The 21,379-nt window shown below is 61.5% G+C and overlaps 1 protein-coding gene across 3 annotated transcripts; it reads left to right on the plus strand.

Moving 5' to 3' along the window:
• The first annotated feature begins 1,081 nt into the window (after nt 1-1,081).
• SLC5A6 (solute carrier family 5 member 6) lies at nt 1,082-21,129 on the plus strand. 3 transcript variants are annotated; one of them, XM_072985506.2, is made up of 16 exons: nt 1,082-2,002; nt 7,133-7,710; nt 8,845-8,910; nt 9,691-9,742; nt 10,005-10,072; nt 10,285-10,439; nt 10,661-10,801; nt 10,914-11,043; nt 11,767-11,855; nt 11,980-12,092; nt 12,224-12,291; nt 12,571-12,657; nt 12,984-13,156; nt 16,740-16,843; nt 17,393-17,514; nt 18,242-21,129. In XM_072985506.2, the coding sequence occupies exons 2-16, from the start codon at nt 7,372-7,374 to the stop codon at nt 18,419-18,421; spliced, it is 1,887 nt and encodes a 628-aa protein (XP_072841607.2). In that variant the 5' UTR covers nt 1,082-2,002; nt 7,133-7,371; the 3' UTR covers nt 18,422-21,129. The 3 variants fall into 3 exon arrangements, with proteins under 3 accessions (XP_072841607.2, XP_078237252.1, XP_072841612.2); XM_078381126.1 differs by having other exon boundaries at nt 1,082-1,710; XM_072985511.2 differs by lacking the exons at nt 1,082-2,002; nt 7,133-7,710 and having other exon boundaries at nt 9,899-10,072.
• The last annotated feature ends 250 nt before the right edge of the window (nt 21,130-21,379 follow it).

Here is a 21,379-nt window from a genome sequence, read left to right on the forward strand (position 1 = left end):
CCAGCAGTCATAAAATCGAATCCACACGACGGAGTGAGCGCCCGTCGCTTGTCCCAGCTCCCGCCAACCTAGCGGTTCGAAAGCATGCAAATGCAAGTAGATAAATAGGGACCACCACGGTGGGAAGGTAAACAGCGTTCCGTGTCTAAGTCGCACTGGCCATGTGACCACGGAAGATTATCTTCGGACAAAACGCTGGCTCTATGGCTTGGAAACGAGGATGAGCAAAGCGCCCTAGAGTCGAACACGACTGGACAAAAATTGACAAGGGGAACCTTTACCTGGGTTGCCCAAGGTTGGGATCCACGGCCTCGGCTGTTCTGCCCCAAGTGGCGGGGGGGGGGAGGAGGAGGAGGAGGAGGGAGAGGCGGGTGAGACCAAAGGGCGATGGATGGCATGCTGGCTGGGGTTCCCACTTGCTGCTGTTGGAGCAGAAATGTAGAGCTGGAAGAGACATTTTCGGCCAGAGAGTCCAGGGTCCTCCCAGTGCAGGATGGGGGTGATGCAAGAGACTCGGCTGCGCTCACTGCTTCAGAAATGGGGAAGCAGCCTTCGAAATGCACCAAGCTCTGGTCACCCAGGTCTGTGCCGGTTTCCACCCCCAACTCCCCCTGGCCTCGCTTATGGATGAACAGCTTTTAGAGTTGCTTGCTGGCTCCCGGAAAAAGCTTGCAGACCATTCCCCGGCTCCCTCTTGCCGCCTTGCTGCCTTCTTATGTGAATAGCAGATCATGCGAAACTCCCCCCCCCCTTGTTTCGCATTAGATTTCAATGAAGGCAGAGTGCAGATTGGTGGAAGGAGCTTCAGTAATAGAAGGCAGACAGTGGGCAGGAAACAGCAACGACTTTAAAGGAATAAAACCGAAAAGAAGTTGAACATGGACAAAACAGAGACAATGCCTAGAGAACAATACAAGCTACAAAGCTGTAAGGATGAGTTCCTGGGGATCAAGGCCCAAATCATCCCTTCTGTGAGAGCTTGCTGAGCCTCACCGGACATTGGCCCTTCCTCCTGACCCAGGTGGGAACAGAGGATGCTGCCGGACCCCCAGCCCTCCGTATGGCAAGGGGCGGGGAGGTCCTGGGCGGGAAGGCGGCGGACCTTGGGGCCCCGGTGGGGGCTTGTCCAGGAAGGCCAGGGCCGCCCAGGAAGGGACTGCGGGAGGTGGGGCTCCCCCTTTTGGGGGCTGGGCCTCGGGAAAGGTGGGGCTCCGCGGTCCATGCTGTGGTCCATGGCGCCGCCTGGAAGCAGGACTCCTGGGTGGCCCCTTGCAGGGCGTGGGAAGGATGCGTGGCCGCGGGGGTCTGGCCAGGGAGGGAGGCGCCAGCCACGGACGGGGAGGCCCCGCGTGCCTTTCTGCCTCTGTCTGTGGGCACCGTCTGGCAGAGCTCAAGGCATTCCCGCCCCCTCCAAGAAGGGGAAAGCTCTGGAAGGAAGGGTGACGGAGGGAGTTTGGGAGGGATCGCCCGCAGAGGAGAAGGCGGAGGAGAGCCGATGGGACGAGGATGCACCCTCTTCCGGTCTGGGAAGGGACCTCGCGTGCAAGGCGGAGCAGGCGCCTGTCCCTGCAGCTCCGGCGGGGACGGGAGGATCCGGGGGGGAAAAGGCGGCGCCCAAAGCAGGAGAGGAAGAGCTTCTCGACAGGCGAGGCACAAGCTGCTCGCTCGCCCGTGGAACAGACGGCCTGCCCCGAGGTTTCCGGACGGGCGGTGAGGCGGCGCTGGGTGGCCGGCCTGCCCGGGCAGGAAAGGGCGCGTAGGGGGGGGGGGGGGGTTCCCTAGTCTCCTTGGCCACGCCCCCCACGCCGCCAGGGAGCGAGCGGGCCAGGCGTTCCCATGGCGGCGGCGGCGTCCTGCCCGGCTCTTGCGTCACGTGTGTGCGCGCGCCGGCCAGGGGGCGGGGCCTGCCCTTGGCACTCTCAGCCCCTTCGCCGCCGCTCTCAGTCAGAGCCGGGCGGCACGCGGGGCAGGTCGGGCGGGCGCCGCTTTCCACGGGCTGGCGGTGAGTGGGAAGCCCGGCCGGCCGGTTGGCTAGCGGGCGGGCAGGCAGGGAGAGAGAGGAAAAGGGCTGGGAGGGAAGGAGGTTGCAGCTGCCATGGCCGGCCTTTCCCGGGGACGCGGCACATGCTCAGAGGCGCTCTTGTGTGCCAGGGGGTGCAACCCGCGGTGCCCCTTCCACTCCTCCCCTCCCTCTCCGCGTGGCCCGCGGGCTCGGGGGGGGGGGAGGAGGAGGAGGAGGAGGAGGAAGGCCGCTTGGGTGGGTGGCAGAGAGGCTCGGGAGCCGAAGGGGCCGCCGCCGCCGCCGCCGCATCCCCACGCGCGCCCGCCCGCCCGGGACACGTGCCCCGGCTTGGCGGGTCCGCCTCGCCTTCCCCTCTCGCCTCATCCGCCGCCGCCCCCCCCCCCCGCGCCGGTGTCTGCTCCTCTCTTGAAGGGCTATTCAACAGGTGCAGCTCCTCCGCAGGTGGGCCCCTCTCCCCTGCCACGTAATATTCTGAGTATCGAGGCGCGAAGCGGCGGGGGGGGCGGGCGGACACACGGTCTCCTCCGGCTCTCATCTCCCCGGAGCCTCCGGGCTGGGAGAGGTGGTAGCCGGCCGGACGCCCGCCCGCCCGCCTGCCCGCCTGCCCGCCTGCCTGCCTTCCGTCTCTCCCTCCCTCCGTCCTTCCGCCTTCCCGGCCGGCCGGCCGTCGGCCGAGCTGGACAGGTCCGCCTGGCCCGGTGGTTGCTCCCCTCGGCAGAGGAGCGGGCCTCCCGGTCTCCCCGGCCGGCCTCCCCGCCGTGACCCTTGATTCCTCGGAGCCAGGAGTTCGGACTGTGCCCTGGAGTCGCCCGCTCGCCCGCCCGCCCGCCTCTTGAGGAGCCCTTGGCAACCGCCCCCCTCCGTCCGGCTGGCTTCCTTCGCGAGGTGGGGAGTACCCGTCGGACGGGGAGGGGGCAGAGGGGCACATGCCCCCCCTTCAGCCGCACCCCCACCCCGAGCAAGGCGGGGGGGTCGTGCCCAGGAGGAGGGCCAGGGCCCTTCTGCCGGCGGAGGGGCAGCCCACCTCCCGCACTCCCTCAGGGCCCGGTAAAGCCCCTGCCCCGGGCTGCCCCCCTCCCCTCATACACCACCACCACCACCCCCCCCCCGGCGCTCCAAGCCTGCTTCCCTTCGGCTCCGGACAGGCTCGCAGGGTGGCCCTCAACAGCCCCGGCGCGTGACCAGAAGGCAGCCTGGACAAGGGGCAGGGGGGCCGGTAGGATGTGTGTGTGTGCGCGCCCGCGCGTGTGCATGCATGCGTGGGGGGGGGCGGGCTGGCCGGCTCTGCTCTGGCAGGCAAGTGCAGGCAAGAGGAAGAAGAGCGGGAGGGGGAGAGGAGGAGGAGGAGGAGGAGGAGGAGGAGGAGGGGCGCCTTCCAGGGCTGGGGCCCTCCCCCCCCCCCCGCCGCCTGGGATGGGGCTCAGGTGGGGGCCCAGATCCTCACACCCACACCACCACCCGGTCCCGTCCCTGCCCTGCCCAGCTCTTAATCTCCTGCCCTGCCTCTGGTGAAGGTTGTGTGTGTGTGTGTGTGTGTGTGTGTGTGTGTGTGTGACACTGCTGGGAGGCTCTGATGCCCTTGGATGAAGGGCAGGATGGAGCTGGGGGGCCGGAACAGACCCAGGAAAGCCTCAAAGTATTTCCATTCCCCCCCCCCATGAAGATCAGCTGAAGTGGGCTGCACAGGAGCTCTGCTCTGCTCTGGGCATGTGCTGATGGGGAGGGGTGGGGGGGCTGAGGGTGAAAAGCTGCAGCTCCTCCGCTGAGTTGAGGGGATGCTGGTTTGTGGGCTGCTGGGAGCATCTTGCTTGGGGAGTGGGGTGAAAGACGGGGGGGGGGAGAGAGATGGAAGTGGCCCTCCAGCCCATCGCTCCTCCAAGAGGCATGCTCTGCCTAGCTGACACAGACATGATGCCTCCCCCCTGCACTGGCACTGACAGGGGCTGTCCTGCTCTCCAGAGGCTGGCCTTGGCCCAGGAGAGGGTCCAGGACGGTGGGGTGGGGGAAAGGCCGCTTAAGCCCAGGGGTCCAGCAGCTCCCCATGCCCTCCTGCGCAGACAAGGCCAGCGGGAAGGGAAGGGAAGGGGTGGCCGGAGGGGGTGCGTTTCTCACCCCCCCCGTGGGGCAGGGCAGGAGCCCTTGGCCGAGGGTCCTTCACGTGGTCTTTCCTTCTGGAGGCCCCCCCCGGTCCCCTCCAGGCCACCCACCCCTCTCTTTCGGTGTGGGCAAGCCCATGCCTGCCTGGCTGCTGTGGCCTTAATCCCAGAAAGTATGCGCTCCCTCTGCTCCCAAGGCCAGGAGCAGGGGACCATCCCGGGGCCTCCCTCCCTCCCCCCCCCCCTGTTTCAGGATAAGCCGGCTTCCCCACTGGCACTCCCTCCCTCCCCTGGGCTCCTTTTTTGGGTGCAGCCTCACCGCCAGAAGACGCGTGCAGCTTAATTTCCTTTCCCCCCCCCCAGCCATCCCTCCTTCCCTCCCTCCCTCCCTCCTTCTGGAGTGAATAACTTCTCACACGCTTGGCCTTGCCCAGGCACCTCTCTCGGTGTGGATGGGGGGCCGGGTGGGTCCTTTCCAGCCCTGGGTGGGCTTTGGGGAACACTCTGCCCGGCAGCTCCTCCACCTCCAGCCCTTCCTCGTTCCCCAGCGAGGCCCACTTTGCTCCCGGTGGGCTCTTCGGTGGCTGGAAGGGCTTGCTTGGGTCTCGGGCGTGGGCCAGCTTTGTGGCCAGAAGGCTCAGCGGCCTTTCTCTCGGCCCCCGTCCGAGATTAGCCAGTTGGTGGTGGGTCTGGGGCTCCACAGACACCGCCCCCCCCCAAATTGTGTTTCTGGACATGATTGGAAATCCATGTCTTGTTCGGGGTTCCAAACACGGCCGGGAAGGGCCTGCGAAGCCCTCCCTGTTCCGGAAAGCTGCTTTTCATAGCTGGGAAGAGCATTTGAGGCGGAGGAGGAGGAGGAGGAAAGGGTGCCCTCGATGCTCTTCGCAGGCGCCTCATGAAAACACGAACCATCCTGAAATGTGAGCAGAAGAACAAAAAGACTCCAAGGGCTTTTGTGCTTTGTCCTGGCGCACTCTTGGTCCTAGGAGCCCTCTGGGTGTGGGTGGGTGGGTGGGGGTGTATGTTTTTTCGTGGGGTGGGGGGAGGAAGGTATTCCAGGGTTTTCTTGCTGTTCTTGGCCTTCCCTTGATTGTGGTGCCTGGAGAGGCTTCAAGGTCACTCAGAGGCACCCTCAGAGTCCTTGGCGGAGGACCAGCCCCCCCCCAAATGTGCTGGCTTGTGAAACTTCATTTTGCCATGTTTAGGCTCGTGCGTGCGCAGGACAGAGAGAAGGAGGCACATGCTACCCACAAAAGGAACCCCCCTCTGCTTTAGGATGATCGGTGGGGGGGAAGAGTAGCTGGATAAAAACTGAATGGGAAGCAATGGTTCTAAATTTTATTTGCTTTCCACATTATTTCTATCCCACATTTCCCCTCAAAAGAGCCCCAAAGCAGCAATTTTAGGTTTGCCTACAAGAGCATCTCTCAGCAGATGCAAAGACAATGCAGCCTTGTCTTGCGTGGCCTGATCCTGATGCCTGGGCATGCTGCTGCGAAGGCCCCTCTTGAGCCCTTTCTAAGAGGAAAAGGGCAAGAAGCTGGGGTCCTGGCTTTACTCCACTTGGCACAGGAGCTCCAGGGGGTCTGGCCCCTGATCTTTGTGTGTGTGTGTGTGGGGGGGGAAACAGGCTTTGGGGGTGTGTGTGATGTCTTGCTCTTTGTCTAGCCCTTTGGAGCCCTGCTTAAGCCCCTCTGTTGTGGGGGTCAGAGTTGCACGGGAGGTTGTGGGGAAGGAGCGCCGGGTCTAATCTAGGGCTGCCTCCTGCCTGCAGCTAGATGAGTCCTTTCGCCCACATCACGGCCTGAAAGCCGGTGGCCCTTTCCAGACAAGGTGGTTTTGCTCCCTGCTGCGCTCTCTGCCCCCCCAAGACAAAACGCTAGGGGCTTTGGGGGAGCAGGAGGGCGGCTTCCCTTCGTTTGCCCATCCAGGGCAGGCTCCCTTGGGGGGCAGAGGGGAGCCAGGGACAGGGAGGGCCTTCCTCCTCTGCTCCCCTTTGAGCCCTCCCGGCCTTCTGCCTTGCCTCTGCTGGACGTTGGCCCTTGCGCGCTAGTCCTCCTCCTCCACCCCCAACAGCCTCCCCAGGGACAGGCGCTGAGCCTCCTCCCGGGCAGGGAACTTTGCCGGCTGGCCCAGAGACGCAGGGTTCAGTCTGGTTTTCTGTGGAGAAGTGTTCTGTGGCGCAAGCGCCCACCTGGAGTTGCAGGTGGGCCCCCCCCGGGCCTCCGTTGAGACCCCCTCACCTGTCACTTGTGTGAAGGAGCCCGGATGATGGTGACTCAGGCCCCTGCCTGCCCACTGGGACACGCCGGGGGGCTGGCCCCTGCCTCCAGGGCCTGGGAAGGTTGAGGACGGAGGGTGGGGGGCTTCCACCAGGGGCCCCTCGGGGTCCCCCTCTGAGGCCTCTTTCTGACCCGGTCGCCCTGAGGAAAGAGGAAAGCGCCCGGAGCGCGCTCTGCCCTCTCAGGGGTGTCTGTGTGTCTTGGCCTGGTGAGCCACGGAGGAGAAGGCGTTGCCGTGCCTGGCTGACCTCCAGCCGCGCCGTATGCGGAGCCCCCCCCCCAAGCGCCATTGCTGTTCTTGGGCTGCTGGGAGTGTGTGCTTTGGCCAGGCAGGCCAGCAGTGCCCCCCCCGTCCTGGAATGGCACTCTGTGTGTGTGTGTGTGTGTGTGTGTTGAGGGGGTGCGGTTTTCCTTTGGAACTCGCCCCCAGGCATCAGTGTTGAGGGCCCAAAGTGCAGTGGGCCTGAAGGAGTGACCGGGGGTTGTCGGGCTGGCCGCACACACACACACACCCATAGCTGGGCTTGGCCACTCCTGGCTGGTCCAAGAAGGCTCCTCTCTGGCCCCAGAGGCTCTGAGCGCCTCCACCGCACGGCTGGGAAGAGAGGTCGGCAGAGGCGTCTCCGAGGGTCTGTGCTGGCTTCTCCCCCCAGAGTCTGGAAAGAAGACCCCCTTGGGGAGGGGAGCCGCTGCTTCTCGACTCACCATCCCCCCCCTCTTTTTTCCAGGTTGGCTCTCGGTGGTCCTGGCGGCCTCAGCAGACGCCTGGATGTGGCGGGCACTTGATGAGCTGGCTGTGGGTTGGCCCTGCTCGGAGGGCTGAGTGGTTGGCCTTCCATTCCGCTGGCCAGCTGGGCAGGGGTGTCTCCCCAAAGACTGTTGGGTCGTGCCCTCTCACTGGCACAGCCGGGCTCCCCGGCAGGACCCGGGCAGCTGCACATCTCCCAGAAGGGGCTGTGGCAGCGCCATGTCGGCCAGTAAGTTTGGCGTGGCCGACTATGCCATTTTCGCTTTGCTGCTGGTGTTCTCGGCCGGCATTGGGCTGTTCCACGCGCTGAGCGGCGGCAAGCAGCGCACGGTCCAGGAGTTCTTGCTCGCGAACCGCAGCATGAGTTTCTTGCCGGTGGCCCTCTCCCTGCTGGCCACCTTCCAGTCGGCCGTGGCCATCCTGGGCGTCCCCGCTGAGATCTTCCGCTTTGGGACAGAGTACTGGTTCCTCGGCTGCAGCTACTTCCTGGGGCTCCTGATTCCGGCCCACATCTTCATCCCCGTCTTCTACCGCCTGCGGCTCACCAGCACCTACGAGGTGAGTGGCTGGATGTGGGCCTGGAACCTGGGGTGATGGCGGAAAAACTGGTGCCCAAATGGCCCAGGGAAGGAGCAGGCATCCTCTGACACCCCCCCCCCCATTTTACAGAGTTGTAATGGGGAACGGGCTGTTATTTTCTTACCCCCACCCCAGCCCTCAAGATGATGTTCCGGCCGAGTGCCCAGAAAAAGGTGGGAATGCCTGCATGGAAGTGTGGCCATGGAGACAGTGGGGGGGGGGGCAGCTGGGTGGAGAATGGGGGCCCTCTCAGTGGCCCTGCCATGCTGCCTGGCCAGCTGCGCCGCGCGCCCCTGCACTTCCCTCTGTGCTTCAGGATCTCTGAAGGAAGCAAGCGGGCTTTGCCCTTTTCTTGAGCGGGAAGCTACCGGGTGGCTCTCCCTTAGGGCGAGGGAGGGGAGGGGGCGAGGGGGTTGAAGGCGGGCGAGGCTCTGCTGAGAGAGCTCTGAGGGGCTTGCCTGGAGCGCCAAGCCAAGGTTTGTTCAGCACTTGAACACACAACCCTACACAGATGTGGTGGCCTGATCCGGTCTGTTTCGGCACCTCAGGACTGCCCTGCCATGGAACGGAACTGCAGGCTCTGCGGGGCTGACCACCCTCACGGTCCTTGAGGAACTGTGGGGGAAAGCAGAGTTGAGCGGGGGGGGGAGGCTCTCTGATGCCCTGTGCCCTCCCTGCCTCTGGCTGACTGCCCAGCTGCCGCTTCCAAGCCCCTCGGACAGCCCTCCCTCTGTGTGTGTTCTCTCGGCTGGTGAGCAGCCGTGATGTGGGGTGCCTTTGATGTCTGCAGGTGGAGCCTGCGTGCCGTGCTGGTCCAGGCTCTGCCAGTTGTTGTGAGCGTGCGCGCACATGTGTGCAGAAACACTGCCCCAGCATGCTGGGGTTCCGCAGGGGAACACAGAGGGGGGTCGTCTATGGAATGGGCATAGCTGTGGGGCAGATTCCACCCAGGAGAACGGCTTTTCCAGTGTGGGGTCCCAGAGCAGCTAGCTCACGGCCTCCGCTCCCCCCGCCCCATCTTGCACCCACTGAGCAGAAGGTTTGGCCAGAGCATTTCCTCCTGACCCCCCCCCCCGCTTGCGGCGCTAACACTCCCTCTTTGCTGCCTTCCAGTACCTGGAGCTGCGTTTCAACAAGGTGGTGAGGGTCTGTGGGACGGCCACCTTCATCTTCCAGATGGTGAGTAGCGAGGGTCCCTCCTGGGCTGGAGCGACGGGGGGGGGCTCCTTTCCCCCCCTCCCCCGTGCCTCTGCTCCCCTGCTTATCCTGCCTGGTCCTGCGTTGGCCAGCCAGGGGTCTCAGGAAGACACCACAGCAGGACCTGGTGTGTGCATGTGTGTGTGTGTGTGTGTGTGTGTGTGAGTGAGTGAGTGAGTGAGTGAGTGAGTGAGTGAGTGAGTGAGTGAGTGAGTGAGTGAGTGAGTGAGTGAGGCTGTGCCTCCTTCTCTGCTACCCCCCCCCCCGGTTTTCTGTCCCATCTCCTGTTGAACCGTTCTCTTCCTCTACAACACAAGCACCTCTTCATGCCATCCCTATCCACGCCCATGTGCGCGCACGCACGCACGCACACACACACACACACACACACACACACACACACACACACACACACACTTGCTCGTTCCCTTCCTTTTTGCCTCTCTTTTGAGGGTCTTGCCTGGGCCCCTCCCCTCTCAGCCTAGAGAAGCCCCTTTCCAGCCACGGCCCCAGAACCGCTTCTGCTCCCTTGGGGGACCCTCCTCGGCCCGGGTGGGCTGCTCTCCTGCCTGAAGCCCCAGGGAGGAGCCCCAGCTGCCGGTCAGAGCTGGCCACGCTGGCTCTGGCGGTCTGGGGGCCTCGTTGGCGGGAAGGGGGGGCTCTCTCTCTTGGCTTGCCCATCATCCCACGGGCCGCTCGCAGCTGAAGGAGGGGGGAGCCAGGCCTGGCAAAGCAACCGCAGGGCTGTCTTTCTCCCCACAGGTGGTGTACATGGGGGTGGTCCTCTACGCCCCCGCCCTGGCTCTCAATGCAGGTGAGTAGTAGGGGCTGATCGGGGGGGGGCTGAGCAAGGGGGGGGAGAGGGAGCACCGATCCTCTCACAAGGGCTTCCTTTTGTGCTTAGGGGGGAGGGAGTGGCTCTTTGCATGGACTGCTCCCCCCCCCACCCTGATTCCATGCCTGGTTCCAGGTGGAGGTGGCCAGGCTCTCGAGAGGGGCCGGAACCCGATTTGCCCCGGTGGCAGAGAGGTCTGTGCCTTCCCTGCCCCACAAGGCTTCTTTCTGCTTCACTGCAGTGACCCATTTTGACCTCTGGATCTCTGTGCTGACCATTGGCCTGGTCTGCACTTTCTACACTGCTGTGGTACGTGTTCTTCGCCCCATCTGTCTGTGGTGGAAGAGGCATTTCCCCCCCCCTCTCCATATGACCTCCACCCTCCACCCCCCCCCATGCCTCTCTCCTGGCATGATGGGACCTCCCTCCCCCCCCTTGTGCTTTGGGGCCCATGGGGTCCGGTGCCCAGGAATCCTGCTGTTCCCCCCCCGCTGACCAGCCCTCCCGCTTTCCCTCCATAGGGCGGGCTTCGCGCAGTCATCTGGACCGATGTCTTCCAGACGTTTGTCATGTTTGCAGGACAGGTGGCCGTCATCGTGGTGGGCACCATCAAGGTCGGCGGCATGGGGCGTGTTTGGCAGCTGGCATCAAAGGAAGGCAGAGTGTCTGGCATCGAGTGAGTGTGGGACCAGTGGGCCCAGGCAGCCCCGTCCTGGCAGTGGGTGAAGCCCCCTCCCAGGCCCCCTCCCGGGCCCCCTCCCGGGCTCCCCGGATTTGCTCACCTGCTCCAGAGGCAGCCGCTTTTGGCAGGGGGGGAGCCCATGTTTTTGCCACCCGTGACCTTGTGCTCCTTCCCTCTTCTCCTTCTCCTTCTCCCTCCTCCTTCTCCCTCCACAGCCTGGACCCCGACCCGTACGAGCGGCACACCTTCTGGTCCCTGGCCTTTGGGGGCGTCTTCATGATGCTGTCTCTCTTTGGGGTGAACCAGGCCCAAGTCCAGCGGTACCTGAGCTCCCGCACGGAGCGCCAGGCTGTGCTGTGAGTGAGTGGGGCGGGCTCAGAGAGGGTGTAGGGCAGAACCGGATTGGGGGGGCTGGTTTGCGCCCCCGGCTAACGGGGCCCTGTTCCCCTTGTTTCCCCCCCCCACCAGTTCCTGCTATGCCGTCTTCCCCTGCCAGCAGATCGTTCTCTGCCTCAGCTGCCTCACCGGGCTGGTCATGTTCGCCTTCTACCAGGAGCACCCCCTCTCCCCGGAGCAGAGCAGAGCCAAGCCCGACCAGGTCTGTTGGACTCCCGTCTCCCACTCCCAAAGCACTCCCGGCCTCTATCCGGGTGCCATGGCCGGCTCTGCCGTTGGCCAGAGTGGGGCGGCCGATCTGGGGCGCTGGCAGGCTGTCTCCTGCAAGCATCTCGGGCGCAGGTGGGAGAATCTGGACGGTAAACCCATTTGCTCCCCTGCCCTGAGCACTGGGATGCCTTGAGCCAGATGTGTCCTGGGGGGGCAGATTAGTGGGCAGAGACCTGTCTTGGTCCCCTTGTTCCTCTGCCTGCCCCCCCCACCGCGCTGGTGGACGTGAGAGGCCAGGACCCACCTCCAAGGGAGTGGGTGGTCTGGGAGGAGTTTGCACCTGTGTGTTGTGGGGGTGGGGAGGGGGCTGTGGCCCTCATGCTGGAGATGTGGCCCCGGCTTTCCCCCTGATGCTCCAGGCTGTCATAGAAGCACAGAGTAGCGGAGTTGGAGGGGGACTCTAAGGCCATCCAGTCCAACCCCCTGTCCTTGCTCGAGGCAGGCATCCAGACCAAAGGACATCGGCCAGGTGGTTGTCTTTAAGTTTCTCTTGAAGGCCTCCCCCCACGTGGGAGCACTGCTCACCTGTGAGGGTTGATAGTGAATATTGGAGCAGTCACTCTCCCAGGTGCCAATGGCCGGGGGGGGGGATGCCTTTCAACCACCCACCCCAGGCACGCTGGATCAGGGCCGCGCTTGTGTCTCTGCCGTGCAGATGGTCCTCTACTTTGTGATGGATGTGCTCCAGGAGGTGCCCGGCCTCCCCGGTCTCTTTGTGGCCTGCCTCTTCAGCGGCTCTCTGAGGTGAGCCCCCCCTCCCCGGCTGGTCCCTTTCCTCCCAGCACTCTAGAGCAGCAACCCCTGACGCGCGCCCACCCTCCCACCCACCGCTCCCTCCCTGCACCCTCTTCCTCTCTTGTCTCGGCAGCACCATCTCCTCGGCCTTCAACTCCTTGGCCACCGTGACCATGGAGGACCTGATCCGCCCTTATGTGTCCAGCCTCCCTGAGGGACGCGCCACTCTCTACTCCAAGCTGTTGGGTGAGTTGTGCCGGGGGGGGGGCTGGAGGCATGGGTGGAGACTCCCCCACCTCAGTTCTTGGGGCACCTGCTCGGCAGACTCACCCCTGATCTGATTTGACCATAAGCCGTCTCCCCCTCTCCCCCCCCAGCTCTGGGCTACGGCCTCCTCTGCTTGGGCATGGCTTATGTCTCCTCCATGATGGGCCCAGTGCTGCAGGTAAGGAAGGGGTGTGGCCCTGTCCCCCGTGCGCAGGTGTGGGTGTGGGACAACCCCCCCAGAGGTTAGTCCGTGTATCTAGGTAGGCCCTGGATGCAAACGTCAGGGCTGCGCTGGCATGGAGGGAGTAGCATTGGGTGTGTGAAGCCTTTGTGGGCACCGGGGGTGGGTGGGTCACAAGGAGTTCTTGATGTGCAAAACACCCACCCACCAACCCCCCACTGGGGGCCCCTGGCTGTCACTGCCCCCCCATTCCACCTTCTCCTCCTTCCTTTCCAGGCTGCCTTCAGCATCTTCGGCATGGTCGGGGGGCCCTTGCTGGGACTCTTCTGCCTTGGCATGTTCTTCCCTTGTGCCAACGCGACGGTGGGTGTTCCCTCCTTCTTGCCAGAGGGAGCGGCTGCTCCTTCCTTCCCAACAGATTCTTCGGGTGGAGGTGGGAGGGGGAGATGGCTCTTCCAGGGCCTCCTTGGGCTGGGTGTGCGCCTGCAGGAAGAGGATGGGTGCCCGGGGTGGCATTTCATTTGCCTTCCTCGTGTGCCCAAGGGAGTCCTGGGGAGGGGGGGATGGGAGTCCTGGGGAGGGGGGGTGGCTTGAGCCCTTGGCTGCCTCCCCCTTCGGCCCTTTTGGAGGGCCACAAAAGGTTCCTCACACTCTGCACACACACACACACACACCCTTTCTGCGGCCAGGGTGCTGTGGCTGGCTTGGTGGCTGGGCTCGCCATGGCCTTCTGGGTCGGCATCGGGAGCTTCGTGGTCAACATGCAAAGTGCGGCCCCGGCCCCCGCCCTCCCTCCGCTGGATGGAAACCTGACGACGGCCATCATGACGACATTGCTTACCTCGCCACCACCCCCAAAGAGGTAAAAGCGAGCGCAGGGAATTCCCACCCAGGACATGCTGGACTGAGGAACCCGGCGGGCAGAGTGGGCAGGACAGGACAGGACAGGAGGGGGTTTGCCGGTTGCAGGGCGACACTCTGAGCTAGCGACGGCTTGCAAGGCCCTAAGCGGTCTGCCCACCCACCCCAGACTCAGGTGCAGGCTTCTGCTTGGTCTGGCCAGAGGGACGGCGTGTGTGCTGTTCTGGGGCAGGCCAAGAGTGGGGAGCCCTTCAGCTCCATTTGGCCTCTCCAACTTCTTCCTGGGTCTCTGTCCTCAGAAGGCCTGGCCTCCCTATGTGTCTGTAGCAAACTCCCAGGGGCCGGTTCAACTGATGCTGAGAAGCCCCCTCCTCAGGCAGAAAGAACACACACACACTCTACCTCTGCACACACTCACACACGTGCTTTGCCTCTTCCATGGGTCTCGTACTGTAATGTTTTGTTCTCCCCAGTTCACCAAATCTTTCCGATATTTGTTTAACCAGCTGGGGATGTTTGACTGCTGTGATGATGTGCCTTATGCTGCAAGGGATTTTGATGCGTGTGCACACACACACACACACACACACACACTAACACAGAGAGACAGTGACTTCACATGGCTTTTTGTCTTGGTGAGTCATGGTGCGTCACTCACGCTTCCCTGTGCAAAGTCCCATCGGCTGGAGCGGCTTTCTGAGGTTTTGAGGTCCTCCTTCTTCCTCTGCTTCCCGCCTCAGCCCAGCCGCCACCTCCTCCCTGCTGCCGCCTGAGTCCTCACTCCTCACCTACCTTGCTCTACAGGATCTTTCTAGGGCAGGGGGAAACACCCACTCTTCCAACACGCCCCCCCCACCAGTCCTCCAGAAAGATTTCTTTACAGCTGTTCTTTCAAGTAAAAAAGGGAACACAGCACACCCTTGCCTCCTTTCATTGGGCCAGAAGATTTTTAAAAAATTATTTGGGGATGGTGGTTTCCCAGGAGTATTGAGAGCGCTTAAAACGTGAAACCTCCCCCCTTCCAAGTTCCCCAGAGGGGGCCAGGGGAATTTCTGAGCCAATGTTCCTTCAAAGAAATTTGAAATGTTTATAGGGATGCTGGACCCTGTCTCGGGACCCTGGCGGCCACTTGCAGCCGTGGGCTGAGTGAGTCCCCTTCCTTCCAGAACGGTTCCGGGACCCAGTTTGGAGGAGCAGCTGGGCATGCGTGTGCGTGCGTGCGTGCGTGTGTGTGTGTGTGTGTGTGTGTGTGTGTGTGTGTGGCGTCACAGGTTGGAGAGGGTGAGGCAGGAGTTCCCTGGTTCGAGACTGTCCTTGACTCCATCCCTCCCAGTTCCTGCTGGAGGGCCTTTGGTGGCCGTGCGGAGAGGCGGAGGCCCTCTTCCTTCAGCCCCCGCGTGACTGCAGGGGCCTGGAAAACCGGGGCCAGGCGACGGATGCCAGGTGGCCAGGCTGGGGACGTCCCTTAGGAGGAGGAGGAGGTGAGGGAAAGCTGAGGACCCTTCCTTGTCCAGGGGTGAGGATCGCGGTGAGATTCCATGAGGCACCTGCCAAGGACCCAGCAGATCCCTGAGAATCTGCCTCAGGCAGTGTCGAGCTGTGGCAAGAGCCTCGTGGCGCCCTGGCTCGAGGGCTGACCTGCAGCCCAAAACTGGGCTCTCTCGACCTGGAGGTTCAACCCCAGGCCGCCGGCTCAAGGTTGACTCGGCCTCTTCTGCCCTTCTGAGGTCGGTAAAATGAGCTCTTGGCTTGCGGGGATGGTGGGGGGGGGCGCACGTGCAATATGTATTCCCTGCATCATTCACTTGTAAACCGCCTGGAGAGTGCTTGAAGCGCTGGGGGGGGGCGGTCCAGAAGCAGCGCGCTTTGCTTTTGGGTCTCTCTTGCTTCGAGCTGCCAACGTGAATGGGCGGTCATCGATCTCCAGAGTCCCAGGATATGCATGTTCTGCCTGACGGTGCTGCCGCTGAACTTGCACACAGAGCAGGGGCTGTGCCCGTCAGCTACGGCCCTCCTGCCACCTGGCTTGCCATCTCATGTAGTGGTCAGCTGGGAGACAGAGAGAGAGAGAGAGAGAGAGAGAGAGAGAGATGGGCACATGGCAGGCAGGACTGCTTTCCTGCTGCTCGTGCGCTCCAGCCCATGAGTCTTTGGTAGCCCACGACCTCTGAGGGTCAGCTGGAGGCAGTCGGCTTGCGGCCACGGATGGGCCCACTGTCCTTCCTCAAGTCCCCAAGAGCCTCGTGTTACCTTAAAGGTGAACCATTCTTGTGTGGCAGAAGCTTGCCTGAACCGCAGCCACGGTGAGGTGCTGGCGGGGCTCCCGCCCCCTCCCTGGTGGCCACCCCGTGTGTGCTGACCCAAAAGGAAAACTGCCCCCGAGCCCCTTGGCTCAATTTGGAGTTCCCCTTTTGCTCGTGAACTTGGGCTCCTCTTCCTGGCACATCCCTTTTACTAGGCCAGGCAAAGAGCCAGAGTTTGCCCGCTGCTGAAAGGCTGCCCTTTCTAAAGCTGTCGTGGCACCAGGGGTGAAAGAAGAGGCAGCCCGGATTTGCTCCTTGCTTGGGGTTTTTTAGGGGTCTGAGAGAAATGTCACCTTCCCTTGGATTTGTATTGCGTTCAGGACCACCTTTTTCTCATTTTGGGAGGGAGCAAGGGCTGTTTTCGGGACATAATCTTGATTCTGTGGTCCCCTGCTGGCCAATGCAATGTGTGAGATGTTATTTTCTAATTGCTAATCCCCCCCTGCCAAAATAGAGAGGGTTTATTAAAAAAAACCCATGTATTTAAGGGAGGGGAAACCTAACAGATTTTTTAAAAATGAATATTGCAGATTGTCTTGTGGTTGCAGCTGGAATATCTTTTACTTTACTTCTTTCTTATGGTTTAAGTGTAGTCCTTTATGTTCCCATATAGACGAATGCTGACTTTTACACGATTTTCACAAAAACACTCTGTATTTTCATGGCTTCTTCAAAAAGAGGCCTTCCTCAGCACAGCTCTTAGACCCAGGCTTCACTCTAACTGAGCAACAGGCTGTCTCCCCTCAGGCGGCGTCTTTAAAACAAACCGACCTCACGAAATGTGATGAAGGAACAGCCTTCTCTCTGTTGGCATCTTGAGAGGCAGGCAGCGATTCCAGTGGATTGGACCACCTCCGTTCCATCCTCACAGGGGCTACTGTGGGTCAGGAAGAAGGTCCAGGTCCTCAGGGTCGCTTGCTACAAGAGCTGCCAATTAAAACAGGGGGGGGGGGCACTGATAAGGAAAGGCAGCACCAGCCACCCAGCTATGCTTCCCTTCTGAATAGCAGCCCCAGTGAACCCTCAAGTGTTTACCCAAAGAGAAAGTGGGGTGTGGGTGCAAGGTGGGGAGGATGGAAAGCAGGATTTGGCCTTCCTCTGACAGCAGGGTGTGTGTGTGTGTGTCGCAGAGAAAAATATATATATATATATATATATATATATATATATATATATATATATATATATATATATATATATATATATATATATATATATATATATATATAGCTCCTAACTCTCTTCTCTCTCTTTTTATCTCTGCGATGGTGGCCTCTCCAGGCCCACGGGGCTACGGAAGTTCTACAACCTGTCATATATGTGGTACAGTGCGCACAACTCCACCACCGTCATTGTTGTGGGGCTGCTGGTCAGCCTGCTTACAGGTACGTGGGGGGGGGGGTGGAAGAGGATTCCACCAGAAGTGCTCTTTATAGGTAGGCCTGATAGAGGGGGAGAGGGCCAGGGTGAGGACGAAAAGCATTGGCCACTAGCTTGCGCTGCCCCCAGGCCTTGCCAGGGGTGGGGGTGGGGGGTGGCAGGGAGGAAGGTACCCCACAAGTCCTGGATAGAAAGTCAGGCCAAAAGAAGAAGACAAAATCTAACTGCTCTGTTTTAATGAGAATGTTTGTGGGCAAGCCCCGTTCCTTGGGCACAGATAGATGTGGGTAGAAAGTGGGACCTGAACGGCTGGAGTGAAGGGAGATGCTCAGCTCAGGTGCAGGTGGGGGAGGAAGGAGGCTCAGAACAGGAGTGTGGTGGGGGGAATTTCTTCCCCCCCCCCCTTGGCAGCCTCAGATCTGCCTTCCGGGCCCCGGGTCCTCTGCCCTGCTTGAGGCCCTGGGAAGCCAGATGCCGACGACGGGGACAACGTGGTGCCCCTTTCCTCCCCCTCCCCTGGGTCACGCTGCCACCTCCTCCTCCTCCCCGCACAGGCCCCACACGGGGAGAGGACGTGAACCCTCGCACCATCTTCCCCGTGCTGCCACGCCTGCTGTGCTGTTTGCCTAAAAGATACCACGACCGACTGCGCTGTGGGGTCCGTGACCCTGACAAGGTGAGGCATTGGTGCGGTGCTGTGTGTGCATAGGTGTGTGTGTCTGTGAGGGGGCTCTTGGATGTTCTCTGAAGCCCCCCAGTATACACACTGGGCATCCACGGGAAGGGCTGCTCCCTCTCCTCCTTCTCCCCCCTCCTCCTGTGGCTCGCAGGTGTCAGGCAGTGTATAGAATGAATAGAATAAAACTTTATTATGGTCTAAGGCCAGCCACAAATAAAACATCAAAATATATAATATATTCTATTCTGTTCTATTGTCAGGCAGTGTTCAAGGGCCCCTGGAGCAGGGAAGGGGTGGGCCCAATCCATCACCACCGGCACCATCCGCTTCCTACTCCCCTCTCCGGGACAGGATGGGGTGGAACAGGAGCAAGCGGGAGCTTCCGCAGGCCAGCTTCGTCCTGACCCTCTGCTGGCGAGAGATGGGGGAGGAGAGCCCAGCTCCAAGGGGACCCCCCCCCCCCGTCCTGGCTCAGTGGGCAGAAAAGGGCAGGGCTTCCCCTCAGGGCCAGGATGGGGGGGGCTGGGGCCCCCTCCTCCTCCTACCCAGTCGTCCCGTGGAAGACTCGCAGCTGTGAGGTGGGCTTGGGGGTGGGGGGCGGACGCCGTCCAGTAGGAGGGACCTGCGGAGCCCCGTGGGGAGGGGGCTGCCTCAGCATCGAGGGACCGGCTGCGCCCAGAGCAGCGTTTCAGAGACTGACCGGCCCTCTCTTGCCCCTCCTCAGGATGGCAGCGACGGCCACGACGCCGGCTCTCTGGCCACAGAGAAAACGGGCAACGGGGTGCTCCATGGGCTCCCGGATGGCCTCCCCCCAGGGAGTGGCCCTGAGGGGGAAGGACCGGGCGAAGGGTTTGTCCGGAAAGACGCAGCGCACGCCTACATCCTGCAAGAGACGTCCCTGTGAACCGGGCAGAGCAAATCAGCCGGAAGGGGTGGCGGGGCGAACTCTCTGAACACGGAGCCTCCATCTGCTGGGGGTGGGGGAGCTCCATCTTGTGAATGTGCCAATCTCTGTGGGGGGAGGGTGGGGGACTGCCCCCCCTCTGTGCCATCAAGCACCGGGTCCCTCCTCTTTGATCACCTGCAGGGCTTGGAATTTCTCCTACCCACCCCACCCCACCCCGTCTCGGAGGGAGGGAGGGTGGGCCACACCAAAGAAGCCACTGCCCTTGCAGTGGGGCTGACCCACGGCTGTTGCTGCCCCGGAAATCCCGCTCATTCCTCCTCCTGCGGCAGGTGTGGGGCGCAGAAGCAAGGGCTGTGGACTCCCCCCCCTCCTCAGGAGAGACGTGGAGGAGCCCCCTCCCAGCCTCTTTCCTCCCCAAGACCTGCCTTTGGGGCCGTGGGGAGAGGGGCGCAGACATTCCCGCCCCCAAGGCTCCTGGGGCTGCCTCACAATGGGCTTCTCTTTTTGCTCATGGCTGGAGCGGGGGGGGGCTCTGTGTGTGTGTGTGTGTGTGCCGAGCACGCACCGCCCCCCCTTTTCTTTGTTGTCTCGGTTTTGTCTCTGCGAGAAGTTGTCTATTTTCTTGGTCCCTGTTTCCTGTGTCTCTGAGGCTCTTCTCGCCATTGTCAGTAAAAGCCGTGTTTTGTCGGTGTGCAGTTGTTTCCCTGTCTCTGGTGGTGGGTCCTGGCCTTGACCTCAGCGGTTCCAAGGGCGCCCCCTTCCCACCCACCCCTTCCCAGTCCTGGGGTCGGACTTCTGGGCAGAGCGGAGGGCAGCCCCCCCCCCAGGGCCAGGCAGGGGAGGAGAGGTCAGGAGGGGGCCAGCACCCCTTCCGGCCAGGGCGAAGCTGGCCTGAAGACAGCAGGGCCGGCCGGTCAGCCGGCTTCTTCACCTTCTGGCTCCCCAATGCCCCAGGCGGAGGCTTCCCTCGCAGGTCCCCCTTGGCCTCCCTCTCTTGCAGGGCTGGAAGGGAAGGGCTCTGTCCTACACAGGACGCATTCGCTGTTATGCCACCATCCTTGGTAGCCATGTTGGCTCCTGGGAACCAAAACCCAAGCCCGCAGGACCTGCTCGGCCTTTCAGGACCGGCTGTTGTGCCAAAACAGCCTGCAAGCTTCTGGGTGTCCCAGAACTCTTCATCATGTCCTTTTAAAAAACTAATAAGATACAGGGTGGGACACGGCAGGAAATCATGGAGGTCAACAACAAATAGGGCTAGATGCACCTTCAGCTAAGAGTCTTTAATGCATCAGCACGCTGGGACCACAAGGCCGGAGCAGCGCTTGCGTTGAAGCAATAAATAAATGGGTTTCTACGTCTCCAAGGCAGTTGTTTTTCTTACTGCTGAGTCACGCTCACAAGGCAAGAGCTCTCTGAACGGGGCCAAAGGCGAAAGTGCAGTCTTGGGGGACGGACCGTAGGCATGTGCGTGTGTGTGTGTGTGTGTGTACGCGCATGCATGCCCACATGCTCCAACACCTTGGCACTTGTCACCTCCCCCAAGCCTCCATTGTTTGGTCTGAGAAAAAGCTGCTTTCCCTCTAACCTTCTGGAATTTGTATTCCTTGTTTGTGACGTCCATCTTTGACACCACCACGCCCCCCACGCCCGTTCTCCATGCTGAGGGTGATCCGCTTTGGCCCCTCAGTTCCAGAAGAAGGGCCAGGAGGGGTGTGGGAGAGGATGACACGGGTCGGAGGACCCAGGTGTTGCCAACCTGACCTGGGGCCCAAAGGGGAGAAGGTCTCCCTGAGATCCGGCCTCGTGATGTGGTCAACCCTGCAAGGGGAGCCCTGCAAGGGGAGCTGCCCCCGGGGGCCCAAAGGGGAGAGCGGCCCAGCTCTCCTGTCGTGGCTCGGCCAAATTCTGGCTTCCAGGAGGGATCAGGGCTCTGCATCCTGTGATGCGCTCGGAGCTCAAGAGCCACCCACCCACCCCTGCAAAGAGGGATCCTTGTGCAGCACAGAAGGGCAGCCAGTGTTTCAAAAATGTCCCCAGTCCTTAGCGCCTGCACCCTTCAGGAGGCCACTTGTGTTCACTGCCTGGACCTCAGCCAGCCCTGCCATAGCCCTCCTCCAACAGTGCAAAACCTTCCTGGCGTCCTTGAGCTGGCCAGGCATGCCACGTCACCTTCTGCCGTTGGAACTTAGCATGCATAAATGGCGGTCTCTGCATACTGGCAGTTACAATTAGACCGTGTTGGGACACACTATCCCACCTCAAAAGTTAAGAATTAATTTTAAGGATTAACCAGGTTTAAAGCTGAAGCACCTTAAGGTGCTAGAGGTAATGCGGGGGGGGGGCTTCCATCGCAGACCAAGGGCCAGGCGGAGGGCATGTGCCAGCGCAGAAGAGGCCAGCTGCTGAGTAGCTACGTACCTGCCCACCCACTCCACCAGAGCATCCCAAGGTGCTCTTGACATGCCAGGAGGGGGCTAGTTAGCGGAAAGGTCCTGAGACCCACCCGTCCAAACCATCCAGCCATCCAGATACTCCAGAGCCACCACTTTCATACCTGGAGGGCCCAGCGTCCTAGGCGCTCAGTGTGCAAATGGGGGAATCCATAACCAGCCATAGTAATGATAGAAAACTTTTATTTTGGAGAGAAAGAGAAAAAAAATGCTGGATATATTGTATTTTCTTAATAAATGATGGACTCAACAACACATGGAGTTTGTTGCTTCCTTTTTTTCCCACCAGTTGCCACGTTTTCAGCAGTCACGATGCACAACACGTCCCGGTCTTTCTTGAGAATTATGCAGTCCATCCAAGACCCTACGAACCACAACTTTAGCCACGTGGCCATTTCCCCCGGTATATAGAGGTCTTCAGTATATAGTTGCTAAGTTCTCTTTATTTCATCCTGATAAGGAGATTTGCTCCCTTGGTGATCTTCCAGCCCACTGAACCTAGGTT

This window comes from Pogona vitticeps, chromosome 1, assembly GCF_051106095.1.
Source record: "Pogona vitticeps strain Pit_001003342236 chromosome 1, PviZW2.1, whole genome shotgun sequence".
NCBI lineage: Eukaryota > Metazoa > Chordata > Lepidosauria > Squamata > Agamidae > Pogona > Pogona vitticeps.